This window comes from Sardina pilchardus, chromosome 9 (assembly GCF_963854185.1).
Source record: "Sardina pilchardus chromosome 9, fSarPil1.1, whole genome shotgun sequence".
Lineage (NCBI taxonomy): Eukaryota > Metazoa > Chordata > Actinopteri > Clupeiformes > Clupeidae > Sardina > Sardina pilchardus.
The window spans coordinates 7,618,363-7,637,946 of NC_085002.1; the positions used below are offsets into that span (position 1 = coordinate 7,618,363).

The window sequence follows — 19,584 nt, forward strand, 5'->3', positions numbered from 1 at the left end:
GACACATAACAGGGTTATAGTGGGAATCACAGTGGAAAGATTCTGTTGTAGAATGAAAAGTTCTGGGTATTGACCATCACAGGCCATCAGGCCATTGGGCCTACATGTCACATACAACGAACACTGTTGATATTACAAAACTCAGTTTTGCTACCAAAAGAGAGAAAAAGATAGCTCTTATAATGTGTTATACTAATTTTAGATGGTCAGGTGACACACTGTAAAGGCATCTGACATGATAATGGTCTTCTCAATCAGGCAATGTGGCAAATGACCATAATCATACTTGTGCTTTCACGGCTCTTCTGACTTGATGACAATCTATAATGGAGGGTTCAAGTAAAGTGATGGAAACTGTTATATTCCTCACACATACTCGAGCTGATGAAGACATGAGCAACCAGATACACACAGTGATGATCTGCCAGAGAGAATCATTGTCTCTCTTTGTGTGTGTGTGTGTGTGTGTGTGTGTGTGTGTGTGTGTGTGTGTGTGTGTGTGTGTGTGTGTGTGTGTGTGTGTGTGTGTACAATTTTAGAACCTTTTCTACAAAATGGCATTAAGTAAAAGATGACTTTTCCCCTTAATCCGCTATATATGTCTGATTATGAAACCTGCATGACACTACAGTATGTAACTCACCCACTTTTCACCAACAGGTGGCCAATTATATCTGAGAATATCCCTTGCTCTTCTGTGATATAAGCAAACACCCTTTGGCTGAAAGAGATGGTATGTTCCTTTTGGCCTCCATGATACTTCTGCTGCTTATTTACGAGCTGCTAGAATGTACTACATTTCAGTGTGGGGGTGGAGGCAGGGATAAGGCTTTGAGTGGGATTAACTCCACAGAGGAGTATAAAGGACTGGATGTGTTCAAACTGTGGATGGACAACCAGAGAACAACTTCTGAGCTGAATGTGACTGCTGTGACAATTCTTCAAGTCTTCAATTCTTGAGCCAAACTCAAGACATTTATACACAGATCAATAAGAAGAATCTGGAGGCAAGCACACACTTGAGAAGATATAGGCGCAGATCTTCCTAATCTGGATAAACAAAACTGCAAGAGGATAAACAGAGGGGACGTGCTGAGGACCTTAAGACAATAAAGAATACAAGGATACTCAATAAGAGCAGAGGAACATAAAAACCGGAATCATGAGTCAGAAGAAGGTAGGTCACTGGTCTATTTTGAAGCATTGAGGATGCATGAATGTACAAATGATTGACTGAAAAAAATTAATGACTTGTCAAAATGGCTCTCGGTTCAGGCTTGTTTTTATTGCTACTCTCATTCATCATAATCTCTAGAACAAGTCATGACCTGAGTGCTATAGTATTGAGGGATTATTGTTGTAATGATTTAATAGGAAGAAAAAACACACACTCCTGGATTCTATGCCACTATGTTGGCCAATGCCTTCAGAGGCAAGCTTAAAGTAAGCATCTGTTCTGATCATGAGTGATTCTAAAGGTCAGCTCTGCAGCACATATCTATATATTTCCAACTATGAAACAAACTTCAAGGATTGAAGTTCAGAGCAGCATTGGTGTATAACTAGATTAGCTAATTGCTTGTCGTTTGCTAACTTACTTAGCTAAAAAAGGCAGAAAATAAACTCAGTTCTGGTGTCAGTCCTAGGTTCAGGTCATTATGATATTGCTCAGGCTTTCTGACCTCCATGTTAATCAAAGATTGCTGCTGGAACTGATCTAAAGACTGTAAAGTGTGCTCACCATCCGGACATGTGGCAGGAAGTGGAACATACCTATTTTGTCTTCATACTTCCAGGTTGCTCCAGCTATCAAGACTGTCGATGGGAAATCACCCCCGAGCTACGAGGAGGCAAATGAAGGTAGTGAAAAAAAAAAAAACCTTCCAGAGTGTATCATGAGACCATACAGCATTTCAACAAAGAACCATTATTTTATAAATACACATTTCAGAGGAAGAGAGAGTCTGCACTTTTAGATATGCTCAAATGTCTCTCTCTCTCTCTCTCTAATTAATCATTTAATTAAATTCAATTGAGCTTTATTGGCATGGAAAAAAAATGTATCATGATTTGTCAAATATATTGTCAAAAATGACATATGTCTCTCTCTCTCTCTTTCTCTCTCTCTCTCTCTCTCTCTCTCTCTCTCTCTCTCAGGATGCCCAGGTTACTATTATGTGGATGGGGAACAAGTGGTTTTCTCCTGGGATGATAAGAACATCCGCCGTGTATTTATCCGGAAGGTGAAGCATCCTGTGCTTTTTGAGTACAAATCCTTGTCAGTAAACTACCACAGATAGAAATCCTGGACACAGACTCACTTGCTCTTGTTTTACCTGTGCAGGTGTATGCCATCCTGATGTTCCAGCTGTTTGCCACTCTTGCGATAGTGACTCTTTTTACATTCTGGTGAGTGAAAGCCACTTCTGTGGGAGACCCTCTGTGTGCTCATGTGTGCGGGCGCTGCCATATTTGGGACATTTTGTGATATACTGTATGTGTGATGTATGTGAACTGAGACATATGAAGTGTTAGTTAATTTCCTTCCTCTCTTTTCCCAGCATGCCAGTGAAAATCTACATTCAGACTCATCCAGGACTTTACTCGCTGGCCTAGTAAGTGTACGCGATAGATCCGAAATCAAATCTCTGAGTGCCTGTAAAATACTGACCATACAGCATTACCTAGGGGAGAGATTTTCAACCCTCTGTCTTCTCTACATTTCCACAGCCTGTTTTTCTTCATCTCCTACATCACCCTGGCCTGCTGTGGTGATATCAGGTACAGACATTTATTTCATATTAAAAAAAATTGAAATACTTAATGCTATTACCACAGCATGATTTGTTTATATGGTTATGACTATGGTTATATTATTTAGCAGACACATTTGTCCAAAGTGGTTTACAAATAAAAACAACACATTAGTTAAAGATTAAGAGTGAATGGCTTTAAAATGCTGGTAAGATTACATTAAAGAAAATAGTGATAATAAACAACATTGTATCTATAGCCCAATGGAAATAAATAAATACCATAACAAAGTTACAAAGTGTAAAAGGGGTCTAACAGCCTATTACCTTTGATCCATCTTAGGCGGCAGTTTCCCTGGAACTTCATTCTGCTCACCATCTTTGTGAGTATATCAATATGGGGTTTTCCTCTTTTCAAAAATTCAGCCCTTTTCTGTTCCTCTTGCTGTCTTCCTCTCTTCTTCCAACCATCCCCTCTTCCTCTACCTGTCTGACCATGCTGTGTCTCTGTGTGTCTGTTTGTTTGCATGCTTCCGCTCTATCATCTCCCAGACTATCAGCATGGCTTGCATGCTTGGCTTTGTTTCCAGGTAACTAACTGATGATCGGTACTTTTAATCTGTTCTCTCAGTGTTACATAAGGATAGACAGTAAACAGATGATCAGGCCAGACATTTGATATACCCACATCCACTGAGACACTTTTTAACTAGGGCATACTCCTGTGTAGGCATGATTCATGAGCTCAGAAGTAAAGAGGGTTTTTAGGTTTGAATCCCAGAAATGGATTATGACTTAACACCTCAGAGTATATTCTGTGGCTAAATGAGTTCCTTTTAAATTGTTTTTTTTTTGCCCATGGTAACAGGAATATTTTATAACAAACCCAAAGAACAGCTATGGCTAAAAATGGTTAGGATAGAACATTGACTTTAATTCAACTGTTGACAACTTTTTAAAAAGCCCTTTATCTTTTTGTGTCCCTGTAGCTTCTACAACACTAAGTCTGTGGTGTTATGCCTGGGAATCACTGCAATGGTGTGTCTGTCTGTCACCGTCTTTAGCTTCCAAACCAAGGTAAGTTACAAGGGAAAGACACTTATACACTTAAACCAATGAAAAACTATTCATTTTGGCATGGCTTGATATGCAGAGCACGATATATATGTTTTGACTTGTATAAAAAATATTATTTGGCGTAGGCTGCTCAAAATTATCTGAGAGAGAAAGAGAGAGGGAAAGAGAGAGATTGTCAATATCATGAATAATGAATAATGAATAATTTATATGTCAGTGATATTATCTGTATGATGTATCATATACTTCAGCTTTCATTAAGAGTAATAGAATACGCATTCATAAATGTTCATTGTGTGTCCCTCTGTCCAGGTGGACTTCACCTCGTGCCAGGGGCTTCTCTTTGTCCTCTGCATGGTCTTGTTCTTCTGTGGCATCATCATGGGCTTCGTTGTTCCCTTCGGTTATGTACGTGTCTGTACTTACCACACTTTAAAAACAAAACTAAGAATACAAATTAAACTAGGTCAAGCCCTTCCTCCCTGGACACTTCCAGGCTGATGACTCGTTGGCAGGTTGTAGTCAGTGGTGCATCTAAATTTAGCCTTTTCCGTAAAGCCTTGCTGGCCAGTTCTCATGAACGAAGTGGATTATTCCACCTAAGCAGGGAACTAAATTGGCACCGAAACCACTGCCAGGTCTAATTATAGCCCCTATCCCTCTTACTGTCTGTAGTAATGCTTTTTCCTTATTCAACAGGTGCCATGGTTGCATGCCATCTATGGAGTCATTGGGGCGATTGTGTTCACTATGGTGAGTCCTCTGAATTCCAAAGTACTCAGACTCACAAGCTCATTAGTTGTAGTAGTCTTTGAATTGTTTAGAAAATATCTGATATCTGATAAGTGTATATAAGTTGAGCTACTGTCTTAATGTTCAATTTACTCATGTGTGTTCTCTGCCTTCCTTCTATCCCAGTTCCTGGCTTTTGACACTCAGTTGCTGATGGGCAACAAGAAGTACGCCATGAGTCCGGAGGAGTATGTGTTTGCCACCCTCAGCCTCTACCTGGACGTCGTCTACCTGTTCTCCTTCCTCCTACAGTTGTTTGGCGGACATGAGTAAAGATTACCCACCTTCTCCTCCATCTTCCAGCCGACCTCCTGCTTCCAACTGACAAACGGCGATCAGTATTTCTCCATCCATAAACGCCATAGCTCACTTCCTGCATTCGGGTATTGCTGAGGCTTCTCTTGCTCTACCTTTCTACTTGAACTATATTGTACCAACCCAAATGTTTTTGTAGCATTTGGCCATTTCTTTACCTCAGTCCTATTTCCAAATGACTAAGAAAGGTTCAGGAGTACATGCACTTTACAAATCAGGACTATTTTTATGCTAGTGTGCAGAAATTTGTGGTCATAGTCATATCAACATCTTTGGATTACGTTGATTAGCTCTTTTTCATGGGCAGATGAGATCAGATAAATGAACTGTAGTTGGTGTATGTAGGCAGGTAGAGAGACAGTTTTCTCATGGCATCAAACCTATTCTTTTCGAAACCAGGAACTCTGAGGGCCAATGTATGTCAATGACAATATGCTTATAACTGCAATCTGCAGGAGATAATGTAATCTATATCTTGAGACATACATTGTGAAAAAACGTCCAGGGTTTCATATTTTTATATGTAAAGTGTTCTGGTAAATATGGGTTAGGATATAGCCTATTGCCATGTTACCATTTTTTCGAACTACTCTTAACATGTGGCCTTTTGTTGTTTTATACTGTAATCTGTATACCAGATCCAAACAGATTAAGGTAATGTTCCTATAGTAATGTTTGCTACAGTATTTTAAAGTATCAATTTCAAGTAATCTTTGAAGTAATGCCGTTTCATGTAACCTGGAATAAAGTCGAATAGAGAATAGAGTCCTCAAGACAAATATGTGTGAAGTGTTTGATCTGCATCTAACACTCTTCCCATTAACATTTCTGAGAGTAGTTCATTGAAAAACAAGAATTTTATTTAAAAAAAGAAAATCAACATATCAAATTCAAAAAAAGAGAAAACAAAAAAGAATATCAATGAATAAAAAACGAGAGTAACAGAGAAATCAGCAACTGTGGCACAGGAAGACAAAACTGCTGGTTAGCAACCGGCTGACGCACTAGAAAATAAAACAAACAAACAAAAAAAATCAACATTTATTTTTAACTCCTTTTCCTTGTTCACACTGTACAAAATGAGTTCTTGTATAAATAAAGAAAATGTTGAGAAGCAGTTGATGAGATGAGTCCTTAGGTTCGCTTACCACAAAGTCTAATTGATTGCAAAACTCAAACCATAAGAATGAGAGTTTATATGGACGGGACATGAAACTATCATCAAAATTAATCCTAGTAATCATGGACTCTTATGGCTATACAAAGAAGCCCCAGAAATTCTTCTGTCATCTATAGTCCTATCTATATAGTAACATATAGATGCAAATAATTAGATTTCACAGAAATTGCATAATTGCTTAACACAATGTGTTGACGGTGTCATTCTTGCTGCTGTACAAGCACAACCCTGACACTCCAGCTTGTTTGACTCTGAGTGTTTATAAATCGTCATAGCTGAAATAAATAATAACAAGTATGTTGTCTACGGTTAAAATGGACAGACTATGTAGGTAAAGGCGAAAATTGAGCATTTCTTTTTCCTGATAACACTTCAGACATAGGGGCACAGGATAAGGACTTCAGTGTTGAAGTTTTTCTTAAGGCATGAATAATTGCACAGCATGTGTACAATGCTAAAGGCTCACTAACATCAGACAACCATGTATGTACATCCAAGGAGATATCAGGCAACGTGAGAAATCAAACAAGTCTACTCCCTGTTCTGAAGGATTACCATACTGCACTCATTGCTTTGAGGCACATTGACAAACTCTGAATCCTGCAGGTTTGAGTTTTTTTTTTTTTTCCTTTTCTGTAATATTTTCAAAAATACATATAATTTTGTTAAGTCCTATACTACACATGGTTCTCATCTCATGAACTGCTTGAACATTCCGTCATAGCAGCAAGACATTTTGAAACTATGAAACGAGTCATACAAGACTACAAGGCATGTTCTGAGAGGGTGACTGTTTTTTTTACAACAAAGCATTCAATGGTGTGTAAAACAATTCAGCTGTTGCATTCACTTTTTACTAACCCACGCAACTCATATGTAATAACAGACAGGAGGTGATGGAATCTTCTTCACTGAGATCAATAAATACCCAAATCAGCCACTGATGAAACAACCGAGAGCAACAACAACTGTCTATCAGTGTCACCATGTGGCTACTACTGTACACCCTCTTAGGTTAGATGTTATTCACAACCAAAGAAGCTTATCTCAGGTGCCTTGAGGATAGAATTTCATAATTAAGCTTCCTAAAAAACAAACACTGCAGTGTAACAAAACACTTCGTCATTTCATAGTTTCAAAACTATATTTCAATTTTTGTATTTGAAGTAATGGCTGATGCATGGTATGTTGGTTTTTGCTTTTGCCATGCAAGTCAAAAACCAAAACTGATGCTCTTTCCTTCATGAGGTGTTCATGATGTGAATAAACTGTACATAGTTTTACTACATCTGGACAGGACAGGCTAACAAAAACAGACAATCAGACAAGAAACAATTAAAAAGAAAACACAATGAAGTCAAACGGTCACATCAATGAAATTCAACAAGCCACTGAAAACCATCAAAAAAGGTCCTAGAAACTACCAAGCATCAAGAAAAGGCCAAATATGTACAGAAATAATAATAACATTATTTTTTTGCTGCCAATTTAAATAAAGCCAATTATGTAGTTTAAGTATTAAGTATTACAACCTCAAGCTTATGCCACAATACGCATGATTCATGAATATTCTATCTGAATCGTTGATTTTTTTTTCCTTTTCAAATAAACTTGAAGTCCACACCAGCGACAAAACTATCCCTGAAAGTGAATATTGCTCATAAGAGGTCAGAGGGTAATAAGGAACACTGTTATCATTTGGATTGTTCCGAGAAGGGGTGAATAACAGATCATTTTAGACAGCTTGTTCAACTGGTAGATGGCTTTGTCATCTTTGGTTGTAGACATTATAGAGAAAACAAACTTGTTTTGGAGAATGCATGAGGAGAACAGAGAGACAAAACCGTGGAAAAAAATGCATTTGTCTGACCAAGATTTCATATACACAAGATGGGATGTATGTAGGACATTGCAGCAGACCAATATCACCATATGTTATGTTGTGGCTGAGGTCATTCTGTGTTATGCATAAAACAGCAATTTTCACAATCAAATCATGTTTTCTTACTATTTGAATATGAACAAAAGTACTATTAATAATCTATGTTTAGTGTATATGAATGCTTTGGTGGAGTGAAGGTCCACTTCCATTAAAACATCAAGTGTTATTTCTGTGATCTGAGGTGTTTACAGCTTGGTCTAATATTAAATTAATCTTGGTGATTGACAATGTCACCTGTATCAAAAACTGCCATTCAAAACACACTGAAGCCCCTTCAGTACTTGATCTACAGCAGACCTACAGCAGACCTACTAGCTACTGGTTGAAAAATGTTGAGGCCTCAACGAGTGCATAAGTTTTGAATTCTGTTGGTCAGTCAAATGTGTTCTTCATTGGGTTTTTGTGTCATCTGAATGCCTGTAGTGCTTGGCTGAAAATAAAATAAAATAAAATAAAAAATAAAAAGAAATAAACAGTGCAAAGAGACAGAGACAGGACATGGAATTTTAAAAAAATCATAAAAGCATGTCTAGGTTTGCATGGACAGTGTACAAACTCACAGACTCAAAACACATTTTACACAAAAATCCTATGAATCTCCGGAGAGAGTAACAACACTACTTACACTCGTGAAAAGGGTCCTACAACTAAAAAAAAAAGATCATCTACGTCAACTATAAGAAATTCATCAAAAGGAAGGTTTTGCCTGAAAGACATTGTAAGTGAGAGGATTCAGGTGAAAAAAGAAAGCAAAACAACCATTTTTTAGGAAACTAACAAAAAATTATCTAAAAGACAGGAATAAAAATCTGATTAAAACAGCAGCATTGAGAGAAAGATAAAAATCACTCACGCACAACCTTAACAAAGAAAAAAATCTGGGTCTTCTGTTTCAAACCTCATATCTCTTCTGTTCTTTTTTTTTTTTTACATTTTTTAACATTTTTAAATCTTTTTTTTTGCTGAGCTCTGTCATTCCTTTTTTCAACATAAACAAAAAACCCCACCCAAATCTAAAGCTAAATTTCATATCTGTACAAAAACAAAAATGACCAGAATGTGACCCTCACGATAGGTATAAACCCCTCACAGCCACAAACAAGGCAAAAAAGAAACACCAAAGCAATATAGCCCTCTTAAGATGGAACTACATAATTAAGTACATTGTAACATACAGAGAACTTGTAACCCTGATTCAAAGGACTTGCATAAAACTAAATTTGGGATCAGGGTTATGTAAGCAATTTTTACAAGAACAACTCTAAATATAATTGCACATTGATAGTGTGTGTTACAGTGTACTTAAATATATAGTTAACATGTAACAAGGGCCCCAAATTATAGTTGAAATTGGAAGAATGCTAAATTATTCACTGAAGTATGTTCTGAATCTGAATTCTAATGCTGGATAACTTCGGAATCGCCTGGAGAGCTCTCTGAATGCTCTGAGGTGCAATAGAAATGGCAATATATTTTGTGTCCTTCTTAACTGGAAAACAATTCGAGTGGAGCCACTTCACCCAAACCTGGAACAGCAATGTCAAACTGTCACCTGAAGTCATTTGTAACTATCGTGAGGGTTTCATAAGGTGTTACCAAAATGTTCAAAACAATATCTAAGTAGCCACAAAATTAAAAACCACTTAAAGCTACTTATACTAGGGAGATGGCTTAACCTCAAAAAACATGGATGCCAAGACACGTCATGAGAAGGTAGTAGTGCCAAAGTGAGACATGTGAAAGAATAGTGTGTATAATAACATGAAACCTTTTCAACCATGTTTGCTGCCCTCAGGTAGAAAGATTGGTGAAATTACTACCTTCTCTTTCAAAGTTTCCAAGTTTCAAAGTTTAATGGTACATTAAGGTTAAAATAGAGTTTTTTGTATCTATGTCTTCTACTTAGCTGTAAGTGTATTCTTCCTTTAATCTCTTCACTACAGAAACTATATGCCTATGAAATGCTCTCAGCTTGAATAATTCTTTAAAAAAAATCATTTTGAATGATGAAGTTAAATAGGTCAGAGATCTTATTAAATTAAATATAAATGCTCAATGTATGAAATTGTATTAGTATGAACTAATTTAGACCTACAGCTACAAATAAATAGTAAAAAATATCTCTGATTGTCTGATGCCCAAAGACTTCATGCAAGGCTTGATTTCTCACCAGCATGAATGAACAGGAACAAGTAGCTTTAAATGGTTTTTGGCCTGCCTTCAACTACAACAGTAATTATCATGTCAAAACTACTCATGAAAAAAATATGACAAACAGAATGCATTGTTTGAGTTTTTGAAACTGTACAAAAATATTTTACGGCTGCTGATTGAAAAAAAAAAAAATCAAATAAAAGTTAAAAATAAAAGTTTGCATATATTACAAAAAATAAAAGACACATTGTGTTGTAACTTTCTTATCTTGTCTCATTCTAGTACTCCAGAATGACTCTTTTTTAAAAATAAGATTTTTTTTTATAACATGCATAAAAATAATAATTTCGCAATTTCCCCCTGTTCTGAATTAAACAGCCTCTTTTTCTTTAGTTTTGTTGGTTTGTTATCAAAATAGAGTAAAGCTCCGTCGCAAAAATCTCCCACCTTTGGTTGAGTGACCCTAGAAGAGAGAAAAAGCCCAGCGAAGGTTGATGGCTGTCCTTTGTCTTTCTTTTCTTAATAAAAAAGGTGTTTCTTTTTCATTTTTTTCTTGCCAAGATGTTTTCTTTCCTGTGGAAAATGGATGGCCTCAAGGAGAGATCCTATGTACTTAATGCTTTCTGCTCTCTCTCTCAAACACCCCTGTTGTAGCACTGAAACACACACACACACACACACACACACACACACACACACACACACACACACAAACACACACAAACACACACACACACACACACACACACACACACACACACACACAAACACACACAAACACACACACACACACACACACACACACACACACACACACACACACACACACAAACAACAGATACATTTTGTCAGTCTTATAAACAACTCCTCCACACAAGCAAAACAACTTCTGCAACTGTTGCAAATCAAACACTGAACTGATGGCCTGATTTGATAATGCAATGCCATGCTTCCATGCTGATGTCATTTCCTTTGATAAGCCTAAATGAGACATAGCGGCTGACTGGAATAGTTATGGTCTTGGCCTGGGCAACTCTCACAGCCATCTCAAATTTCACTTCAGCAATGGTGTAAGTGAATTTGAAACAGAAACATTGTTCTCCATTCTCATATTGCGCACCCTGTCTTGCACTACTAAAACAAATGTAATTCGCTTAGGACTGTATCTAAAGTCAGTCAGAGGTCCTACCTCCTGGGGATTCACTTGGTGTGTTGGTAGGAGTAGTTTGTGTGTTCTGTGGGTGTCTCCATGGCAACCTGTTGTTGTTGTTGTCCACCATTTTCCTTCATCAAAAAAGATGCATGAAAAAAAAGTCAGAGTATTAAACTAGACTAGGTCTTCGCAATATTATGGAGTCTGTATGAGCAGGCAGAGGGTGTCAGTGAATCAAAGCAATGGTCCTTGCTTGAGTGTCAATACTGCAATCCTGTATGTGTTGGTAGACTCCAGCAGGCTGCACGTCTTACCTCTACAGGAACACTAGAGGGAGGCACTGGGGTGTACTGAGGGATGTAGGTCCCTTGCATAGTTGTGTTCGCAGGCATGTACTGTTGATCAGAGAGAAAAATATACATTAGGAAAATATTCCATGCAATGAGAGATCACTGATATGGGAGATAACATTTACATAACACATTTCATTGCTCTCTCTCTCTCTCTCTGTGTGTGTGTGTGTGTGTGTGTGTGTGTGTGTGATGATATGCATGCACTGACCGTGCCCGTGCTGCCCAGTGACAGGTGGCTGAGCTGCTGAGCAAGGGGGCCCATCATGGAGGTGGGCTGGATGGACATGGGATGGTCCATCGCTGGAGTCAACACCGCCCCCTACAAAAACGCACGCACAGAGAGAGAGAGAGAGAGAGAGAGAGAGAGGAAGAGGAAGACAGAGAGAAAGAGAGAGAGAGAGAGAGAGAGAGAGAGAGAGAGAGAGAGAGAGAGAGAGAGAGAGAGAGAGTCATTTGTACCACTGTGGGAAGTCTGTTCTCTCGCAATCATAAATGTATGAAATGGATGAGCATTCGGTGCCTTTGATCAAGAGAGTGAACGCGTGAGTGAAAGAGGGACTTACTGCTGGCTGCATGAGGTATGACTGGTGATGCATCCAGGAGGGACTGTGCACCTGAAACATACAGAACAACTCTACCTGTCATGAACAGTTTTACAAACATCATATCCAGAGATAGGAAGCACATTTAAAACATCAACACTACAGTTGAATCCAAATGTTGTACTTTTGATTAGATGTACACGCCTGATATGTACACACATGACATACTGTACCTGCACAATCATTGAACGTGTGAGCAACTTATCAAAGATTGATTTGTTCATATGAGTGACTGACTTCTCATTCTTCTTACTAAGGTCTTGTGGCAAAACAATGAGGCCTTTTGAAATGGGAACCTCTTGACCTATTCATATCTATAGCTTTTTTGTTTATCTTTATTCTACTTCATTGTGCATTTGAAGAAACATTCAACATACAGTGCAGTGAAAAAGTATTTGCCCCTTCCCGATTTTTGCATATTTGTCACACTAAAATGTTTCAGATAATCCAACCAATTTTAATATTGAACAAAAATAACCTGAGTAAGCATGAAATGCATTTCTTAAATGAAGACTTAATTCATTTAAGAAGAAAAAAAAAACCCTACCAGGCTCTATGTGGAAATGTAATTGCCCCCTTAGTTAGTAAGTTAACCAATGAACCCAATTTAATTGTCAATTTAGTCCAACTTCATTAGACATTACTGTCAAACCTGTTGAATCTAAACATGACTTAAATAGAACCTGTCTGGATATGTGAAGTTGGCTAAAATGTCTCAATGCAGCACATGATGCAGCAATTCACTGTGAAAGTCACTGAAGGGTTACAAGGGTTAACAAAGCCATGTCTATGACTCCAGTGAACCATGGTGAGAGCCATTATCTACAGTATAAATGGAGTAAACTCGGAACAGTGGTGAACCTTCCCAGGAGTGGCCTGCCTACCACAATTCCTCAAAGAGCACATTGACGACTCATCAGGAGGTCACAAATAAACCCAGACTAATGAGACTGGGACAAAATGGCATCCATGGGAGAGCTGGACGGTGAAAACCACTGCTGACCAAAAAAGAACATAAAGTCTCGTATTTGCCAAAAAAACACCTTGATGGCCTCCAAGACTTTTGGGATAATATTATGTGGACCGATGAGTCAAAACTGGATTTTTATGAAAGACATGGATGCCATAACATCTGATGTAAAGCTAACAGCATTCTAAAATCAGAACATCATACCAACAGTCAAACATGGTGGTGGCAGAGTAATGGCCTCAGGCTGCTTTGCTGCTTCAGGGCCTGGGCAACAAAATAAAGGTTTTGGAGTGGCCATGTCTAAAGTTTTGACTTCCATCTGATTGAGATGCTGTGGTGGCATGACCTTAAACAGGCAGTTCGTGCTCGAAAACCCATCGATATTTCAGAATGAAAACAACTCTGCAAAGAAGAGTGGGCCAAAATTCCTCTGCAGCGATGTAAACGACTCGTTAGAAATGCACCATTGCTGATGCTGCCGCCAAGGGTGGCCCAACCAGTTATTAGGTTTAGGGGGGCAATTACTGAATTACTGAATGAATGCATTTTGTGCTTACTTGCGTTGTCTTTGTTTTATAAAATGAATAGGATGATCTGAAACATTTAAGTGTGGAAAATGTGCAAATTGGGAAGGGGGCAATTACTTTTACACAGCACTGTACACTGCACATTGACTAAAGTTATCTTGAGACAAACGTTCACAGACAGAGACATCTGCAGATATATTTTTCAATAACTGATATGGGAAACTGCAATTTGATCAGAACTTTCCCTGATGCAACTTCAACTTCAACACTGAAAACCGCCCGTAATGAAACACAAAGCAAGTCAGACAGAAATGCAAACAGGCGTCTAGTCCCATTCATTCAGCAGCATGAGGAGACTGCATTGTGAATTCAGTGCAGGTGTCTCATACAAAGAGAGAGACAAAGGGAGGGACAGAGGGATGAAAGGTAGGAGGCATGTGTGTGTGTGTGTGTGTGTGTGTATGTGCGTGTATATCTGATGTGTGTGTGGTGTGGTGTGTGTAAGAGAGAGAGACAGAGAGAGAGACCATGTCCATAGGGCAGTATGTTTTACTGTCAAACTGTCAATGTTACTTTCATTTATTTTCCTTTAATGGAACACACACACACACACGCACACATGCACACACGCACACACACACACACACACACACACCACATCATCCTTTGGCTCCCAGCCAAAACACATGCCTTTGTGAACAGAGGACAAGTGGCTCATACAATAAAGCACACACCCGCACAAACACAAGCACACACATCCCACACACACACCCTCTCTACGTGTCTTCTTACCTGTCACACAAACACATGGACACATAAAACTTCATCCAGAGACACACCTTTCCATTCGCCTTAAAACACACACACACACACACACACACACACACACACACACACACACACACACACACACACACACACACACCACACACACACACACACACCACACACACACACACACACACACACACACACACACACACACACACACTAGCTCTCTCTCTCTCTTATTCTCTATCTCCCCCTCTCTCTCTCTCCCTCTCTCTTTTTCACACACACACACACACACACACTGACACACACAAAGAGACAACCTGCTGCAGGTGCACTATCCCTTCCATGCACCTGATCAGAATGGAGGCGCCCTTGAAATGGACACTGAAACGTAACCTTGGGTATAATTTTAGCGGCGCAGCCACCACTGCAGTGCAGAATCCTCACCTCTCGCAGTCTGTGAGCGACTCCGCCAGAAGAACATCCTGGCTTAACTAAGACTGACCTGACCCGTCGTTTTCTCCAAAGGAGATGAATTGCGGTGGCAAAAACCAAAATGTCAACCGGCACAAACTTGAATGAGATGGTTTTGTTTAGTTGCGATTGTATTTGTGTGTGTGTGTGTGTGTGTGTGTGTGTGTGTGTGTGTGTGTGTGTGTGTGTGTGTACTAACCTGGTAAGATGAGACAGGAGAGTGCATATACGGAGACAGAGAGGTCTGAGCAATCATTCGGTTTGGTGCAATGCTGTAAGGAGGTGAGTAAAACCTACACACACAGAAAGAGAGAGAGACACACTGTTATTTCCTTATCAATTTTCTTATTAAGTGGCCTTCTTCTATTAGGGCACATAAATGAATCACAGTGCTCAAATTTCCTGCCTCACATTACCTTTCCTTTGGTGGTATAATAAAAAAAAAAAAACATGAATCCGTGTACTAATGCTTATTATTTTGCCACAAATCACATATAATGGTTTGCTTTCTTTATGAGTTTGTTTGGTGACAATTTTGAGGTCCTGTACACATCAGAATGAATGTTTTTATGTTTTAACAGTGTTTACACCATTAAAGGACACGGTATGTTTATAAGGCCCTAAGAGTTAGATTGTCATTATCAAGTCCATTTTTCGTCAGCACAATCTAGGCACACCTTTTTTCAGGCCATATGTACACACATGATATACATGTGTCTGAGGCCATGTTTGGCCTGAAATCTATTGAATGTCCTTCACATAGAAAACCCCCATTCAGACCCGTGGCTGTAGCTTCGCGTGACTTGGCATAGACTAGAGTTGACATGCTTGCACCGCCACAGCAGCAATACCGTGCGTCACCACCAGGTGTTCCTCATTCGCCGAGTAGCCCTGGGGCCAATGGGTGTTGTGCAAGTGTCTGGGGCAGGCCTGTGTCTGAGGAGGTTTCTGATCACACTTACCCATTCTGTAAGGCCGTAGGGTCATACGTCAGCGTCATCCCGCCCTGCAGAACAAAAGGTCATTTGAGTTCACAGCGAGAGGATCAACTCCAGGCTACAGTAGGTGCACACAGTACAGTAGCGCTGTCAGTTTAGACAGAATATTTGTACAGGTATGGAGTAAAAGTAAGTGAGTTATAGTGACAGTCTGAACAAGCTTTTGCCTGTACAGTACAACAGTGTTGGAGGGAAAGAGTCAAAGTGCGATACTCGTATGGACAAGTCTTTCAATTGTGCATTCTGGAATGAATGCAATTAGTTAAAAGCAAGTTAACATTCTTGTTTTTCTGCCAAACTCAAAGCCTATGCCACAGATCTATTGGTGTGTTCCAGACCCTCGCAGTTTGTGCTCTTGAGTTCTTTCAAACAACATCTAGCCTATAGCATTGTCAGCTTTGCCATCTCATTCTACACCTGCAGACGTTTCATTTAGTTTACTTTATCAAAATAAATGTTCAGGGACCATAATCACATAAACAGAGCAGCTGCTTTGTACCGGATTTAGTAACTAGCTAATTTCCCATTGCAGTTCCAATAATCTTACAGTTTTTTACAATCACTTTGCTACTATTTTCAGAACCTTGATGTCATTGTTCAAAACTCTAGACACAAAACTCAAAACGGTTATCACTTGTAACACAGGCCCTCTAATGTTCAAAACATTGGATTGTACATTCACATCTTCAAAGAAATCTTGCAATCGCACAATCATTGGTTCAAAAAACAAATTTACTGTGAAATACCACTGAAACATAACTATAAATCACCCGCACACAAGCAACCGATAGTTTCATTGTGTCATTGTTCGTACAATCATTAGATATTGTAGAACAAAATAGGTGATACAGGTTTCATTATGGTACTACAGGAACAGTGCAGTAAACACATCTCTGTAAAAGTACTGCAGTAGTAGAGAGAATACTACAGACACAGTGGAATCATTGATCAAAGTTTGTAATATATTGATGCAAAACACTACAGTACAATCACAACATAGTTTATTTGAATTAAAGTAAAAATAATTAGCTATGAAATAGAAAAGAAAAGACAGCCTGATGAAAACAGCCTGATATTAGGCTACATCCATGGATATTGTAGTCTAATTGGTTCATGCTCCATGCTAATTGGTGACAGTGAATCTCGTTACAGTATCTTGAAACTTTCATTTGCAGTAAACATGGAAGATTGTGTGTCTGTTTCATGTTTCCATACAACTGCATAAGAGTAATGCAACAGTTACTTATCATTTTGAGCAGTTGTATCAATTGATAGTTAGATCATTGTAAGGAAATTAATAGACGCTCATTTGAAATGTAATGTGTGAATTGCCTTTTGAAATAGTAGTACTTTGATGTTAAGTTGTATCATATTGAACATGTGAGTTTTGTTGAATGAAAAAATGATCTAAGTTGTATGTGTATTGTATCCAATCAATTGAGAAAAGGGTTAGAGTTTTGAAAAATGTGCATTTTGATCATTGGTTGTGAGTTTTGTGCCTAGAGTTGTGAAAAATGACATCAAGGTTCTGAAAATAGTAGCAAAGTGATTGTAAAAAACTAATCTTCTATAATCTGAAATAAAAGATATAGAAGTAAGGCTGCCAATGTCCCAGATTGCCCCCTGCTCACCGCTTCATTCTCTCTTGCCCAGGGTCGCCCATTCTGCAGGTACTTCCCCTGGTTCTGCCGCTTTTTCTGTCCCCCGTCTGCAAACTTGCACAGCAAGGGTTCCGTGGGTACTAAGTGGAGAGAACGGTGAAATGAATTGTGGGAGAAACACACGGAAATGTTCTAGTTGAGAATAAAGACTTGCAGAACATTTGTTTGAAATTGGTTAGTAGGTAGGCACACATCCATTTCATTACCATACAGATAGATAACAGGTAACAACAAAGTTGCAGTTGACCACAGAAAAAAGGATAATAAAAAAGCCTTTTAAAACAATCAACTGCATTAGCACAGCTCATTTATTAAGACGCAGATGGAAATATTATAAAATTCAACCAAGCAGCTGAGTTGCGAAGAGAAAATAAATGCTGTCTTTGCAAGTTTCTACAAGGGCCTCGAGACACGCACGGCTTTCAGACCATTTAAAGAAACAAGGCATTCATGAAGACAGAATTGAAATTATTCAGCAGGCTGAAGATGACCTTAGAATGTAAAGGGAAAAATGCATTCAAGTTTGTAGGTCTGCAAAAACAGCCATTGACTGCCTTTCAAGCTTAGCTTCACGAATCAGCGGGACAGATACTTCACTGTCTCCTATACAGACTGTTACATAATGGTAGTTTGACCACAAATCAAATCATGACAAAGAACTCGCTGTTACTTATGCAGAGAAGTAGGAGTTTAAGTGCCAGACACAGACATTGAAAAACTGAATGGAACTGCAGACCAATAACAACATCGGATATTTTTCATGGATTGCATGGACTGTTTCTTGATACACATTTTCTGCATTTTTTTCCAAGACCCAGTTCTAAGAAAATAATAAATATTTCTGCTATAATGTTAGAGTTAATTTCTATTTTAAAACATATATATTTCTAATACAAATCCTTTTTTATGTGGTCATAGTGTTAAAACAGTATACATACTGTATATACTGCAGATGATCATAACAAACCTAGCTTCAAGCAAGTGAGAGTCTAAATTCACAAGTGAGCCAAAAGAAGCAGTTCATGATGAGAGGCCCATGTTTGGTGGAGGTGTGAGAACATCTCAAGTCTCACCTGGTACTCCGGGAGGAGTTTTGATGTATTTGCCATTAAAATGCTGAATAATGGCCTCACATTTTTCTGTTGACTCCATCCTGGAACACAGACAAAAAAACGTCCAGAGAACACATTTTACATTTTTATTGTGCAAGTCAAGTCTTCTTGGTCAAGAAATGGTTCTTACACACCAACCACCAAACAAGCCATGAGGAAAAGTATACTGACTTCAACATATTATATTTTACACAATATGTTTGGTTTGGTTTGGTTTTATTTACTCTCTCTCTCTCTGGTTTGTTTTTTGTTATCATCCTACACGAAGAACAATATTGAATTCAATGCGAGTTTCTTCAGTTTAATGTCCCATAATCAACCCTGCATAATTTCCCATATCATTAGCATTCTCATCACAATCATCTCGAAACAACAGCTCTGAGAACAGCACTGCAAAAGCCATTCGAGAACAGTAATTTACTACTGACTCCAACTAGTGGTAGGGAGGACCAACTGCAAGCCCTTGGCCTCACCTGGCAAAACCCACTCCACGGCTGGTGCCGTTGGCGTCGCGCAGGATCCGCGTGGAGATGACCTGTCCGAAGGACTTGAGCATGGCCTCCAACTCCTGCTCGTCCATGGACACGGGCAGGTTAGAGATGTACAGGTTAGTGGGGTCCTGCTCCTGTTGCTGAGGTGGACAGAGGAGGAGAAGAGACAACAAAGAGAGGGAGAGATGGAGGAAGAGAGAGAGAGAGACAGAGAGAAAGAGAGAGGGTGAGATACATTCAGAAATGTGAATATGTG

General features: G+C 38.9%; 2 protein-coding genes across 4 annotated transcripts in view; one reads left to right on the forward strand and one right to left on the reverse strand.

Moving 5' to 3' along the window:
* The first annotated feature begins 1,122 nt into the window (after positions 1 to 1,122).
* Positions 1,123 to 5,000, forward strand: faim2b (Fas apoptotic inhibitory molecule 2b). Its single transcript, XM_062545150.1, has 12 exons — positions 1,123 to 1,177; positions 1,797 to 1,860; positions 2,158 to 2,243; positions 2,345 to 2,409; positions 2,562 to 2,615; positions 2,731 to 2,781; positions 3,097 to 3,136; positions 3,306 to 3,343; positions 3,743 to 3,830; positions 4,143 to 4,238; positions 4,530 to 4,583; positions 4,749 to 5,000. Exons 1-12 carry the CDS (start codon positions 1,163 to 1,165, stop codon positions 4,893 to 4,895), a joined length of 798 nt encoding a protein of 265 aa, XP_062401134.1. The 5' UTR covers positions 1,123 to 1,162; the 3' UTR covers positions 4,896 to 5,000.
* A 775-nt stretch (positions 5,001 to 5,775) lies between these two features.
* Positions 5,776 to 19,584, reverse strand: part of LOC134092586 (RNA-binding motif, single-stranded-interacting protein 2-like) — a 47,732-nt gene continuing 33,923 nt past the window's right edge. For 2 of the 3 annotated variants that reach the window (XM_062545566.1, XM_062545563.1), the window contains exons 5-14: positions 19,311 to 19,468; positions 18,799 to 18,878; positions 17,696 to 17,805; positions 16,029 to 16,072; positions 15,266 to 15,359; positions 12,283 to 12,333; positions 11,928 to 12,038; positions 11,681 to 11,761; positions 11,403 to 11,497; positions 5,776 to 10,869 (exon numbers count right to left, since the gene is read on the reverse strand). In XM_062545566.1, coding sequence (XP_062401550.1) covers positions 11,414 to 11,497; positions 11,681 to 11,761; positions 11,928 to 12,038; positions 12,283 to 12,333; positions 15,266 to 15,359; positions 16,029 to 16,072; positions 17,696 to 17,805; positions 18,799 to 18,878; positions 19,311 to 19,468 — 813 coding nt within the window. In that variant the 3' untranslated portion in view covers positions 5,776 to 10,869; positions 11,403 to 11,413. The remainder of the gene's footprint in view (positions 10,870 to 11,402; positions 11,498 to 11,680; positions 11,762 to 11,927; positions 12,039 to 12,282; positions 12,334 to 15,265; positions 15,360 to 16,028; positions 16,073 to 17,695; positions 17,806 to 18,798; positions 18,879 to 19,310; positions 19,469 to 19,584) is intronic. The other variant, XM_062545565.1, reaches the window with a different exon arrangement.

What these genes read in the sequence shown, in the direction of transcription:
- faim2b (XM_062545150.1), top strand. An exon ending in GTGACTCTTTTTACATTCTG is followed by an intron (nt 2,410 to 2,561) that starts GTGAGTGAAAGC and finishes CTCTTTTCCCAG; the next exon opens with CATGCCAGTGAAAATCTACA. An exon ending in GCCTGCTGTGGTGATATCAG is followed by an intron (nt 2,782 to 3,096) that starts GTACAGACATTT and finishes GATCCATCTTAG; the next exon opens with GCGGCAGTTTCCCTGGAACT.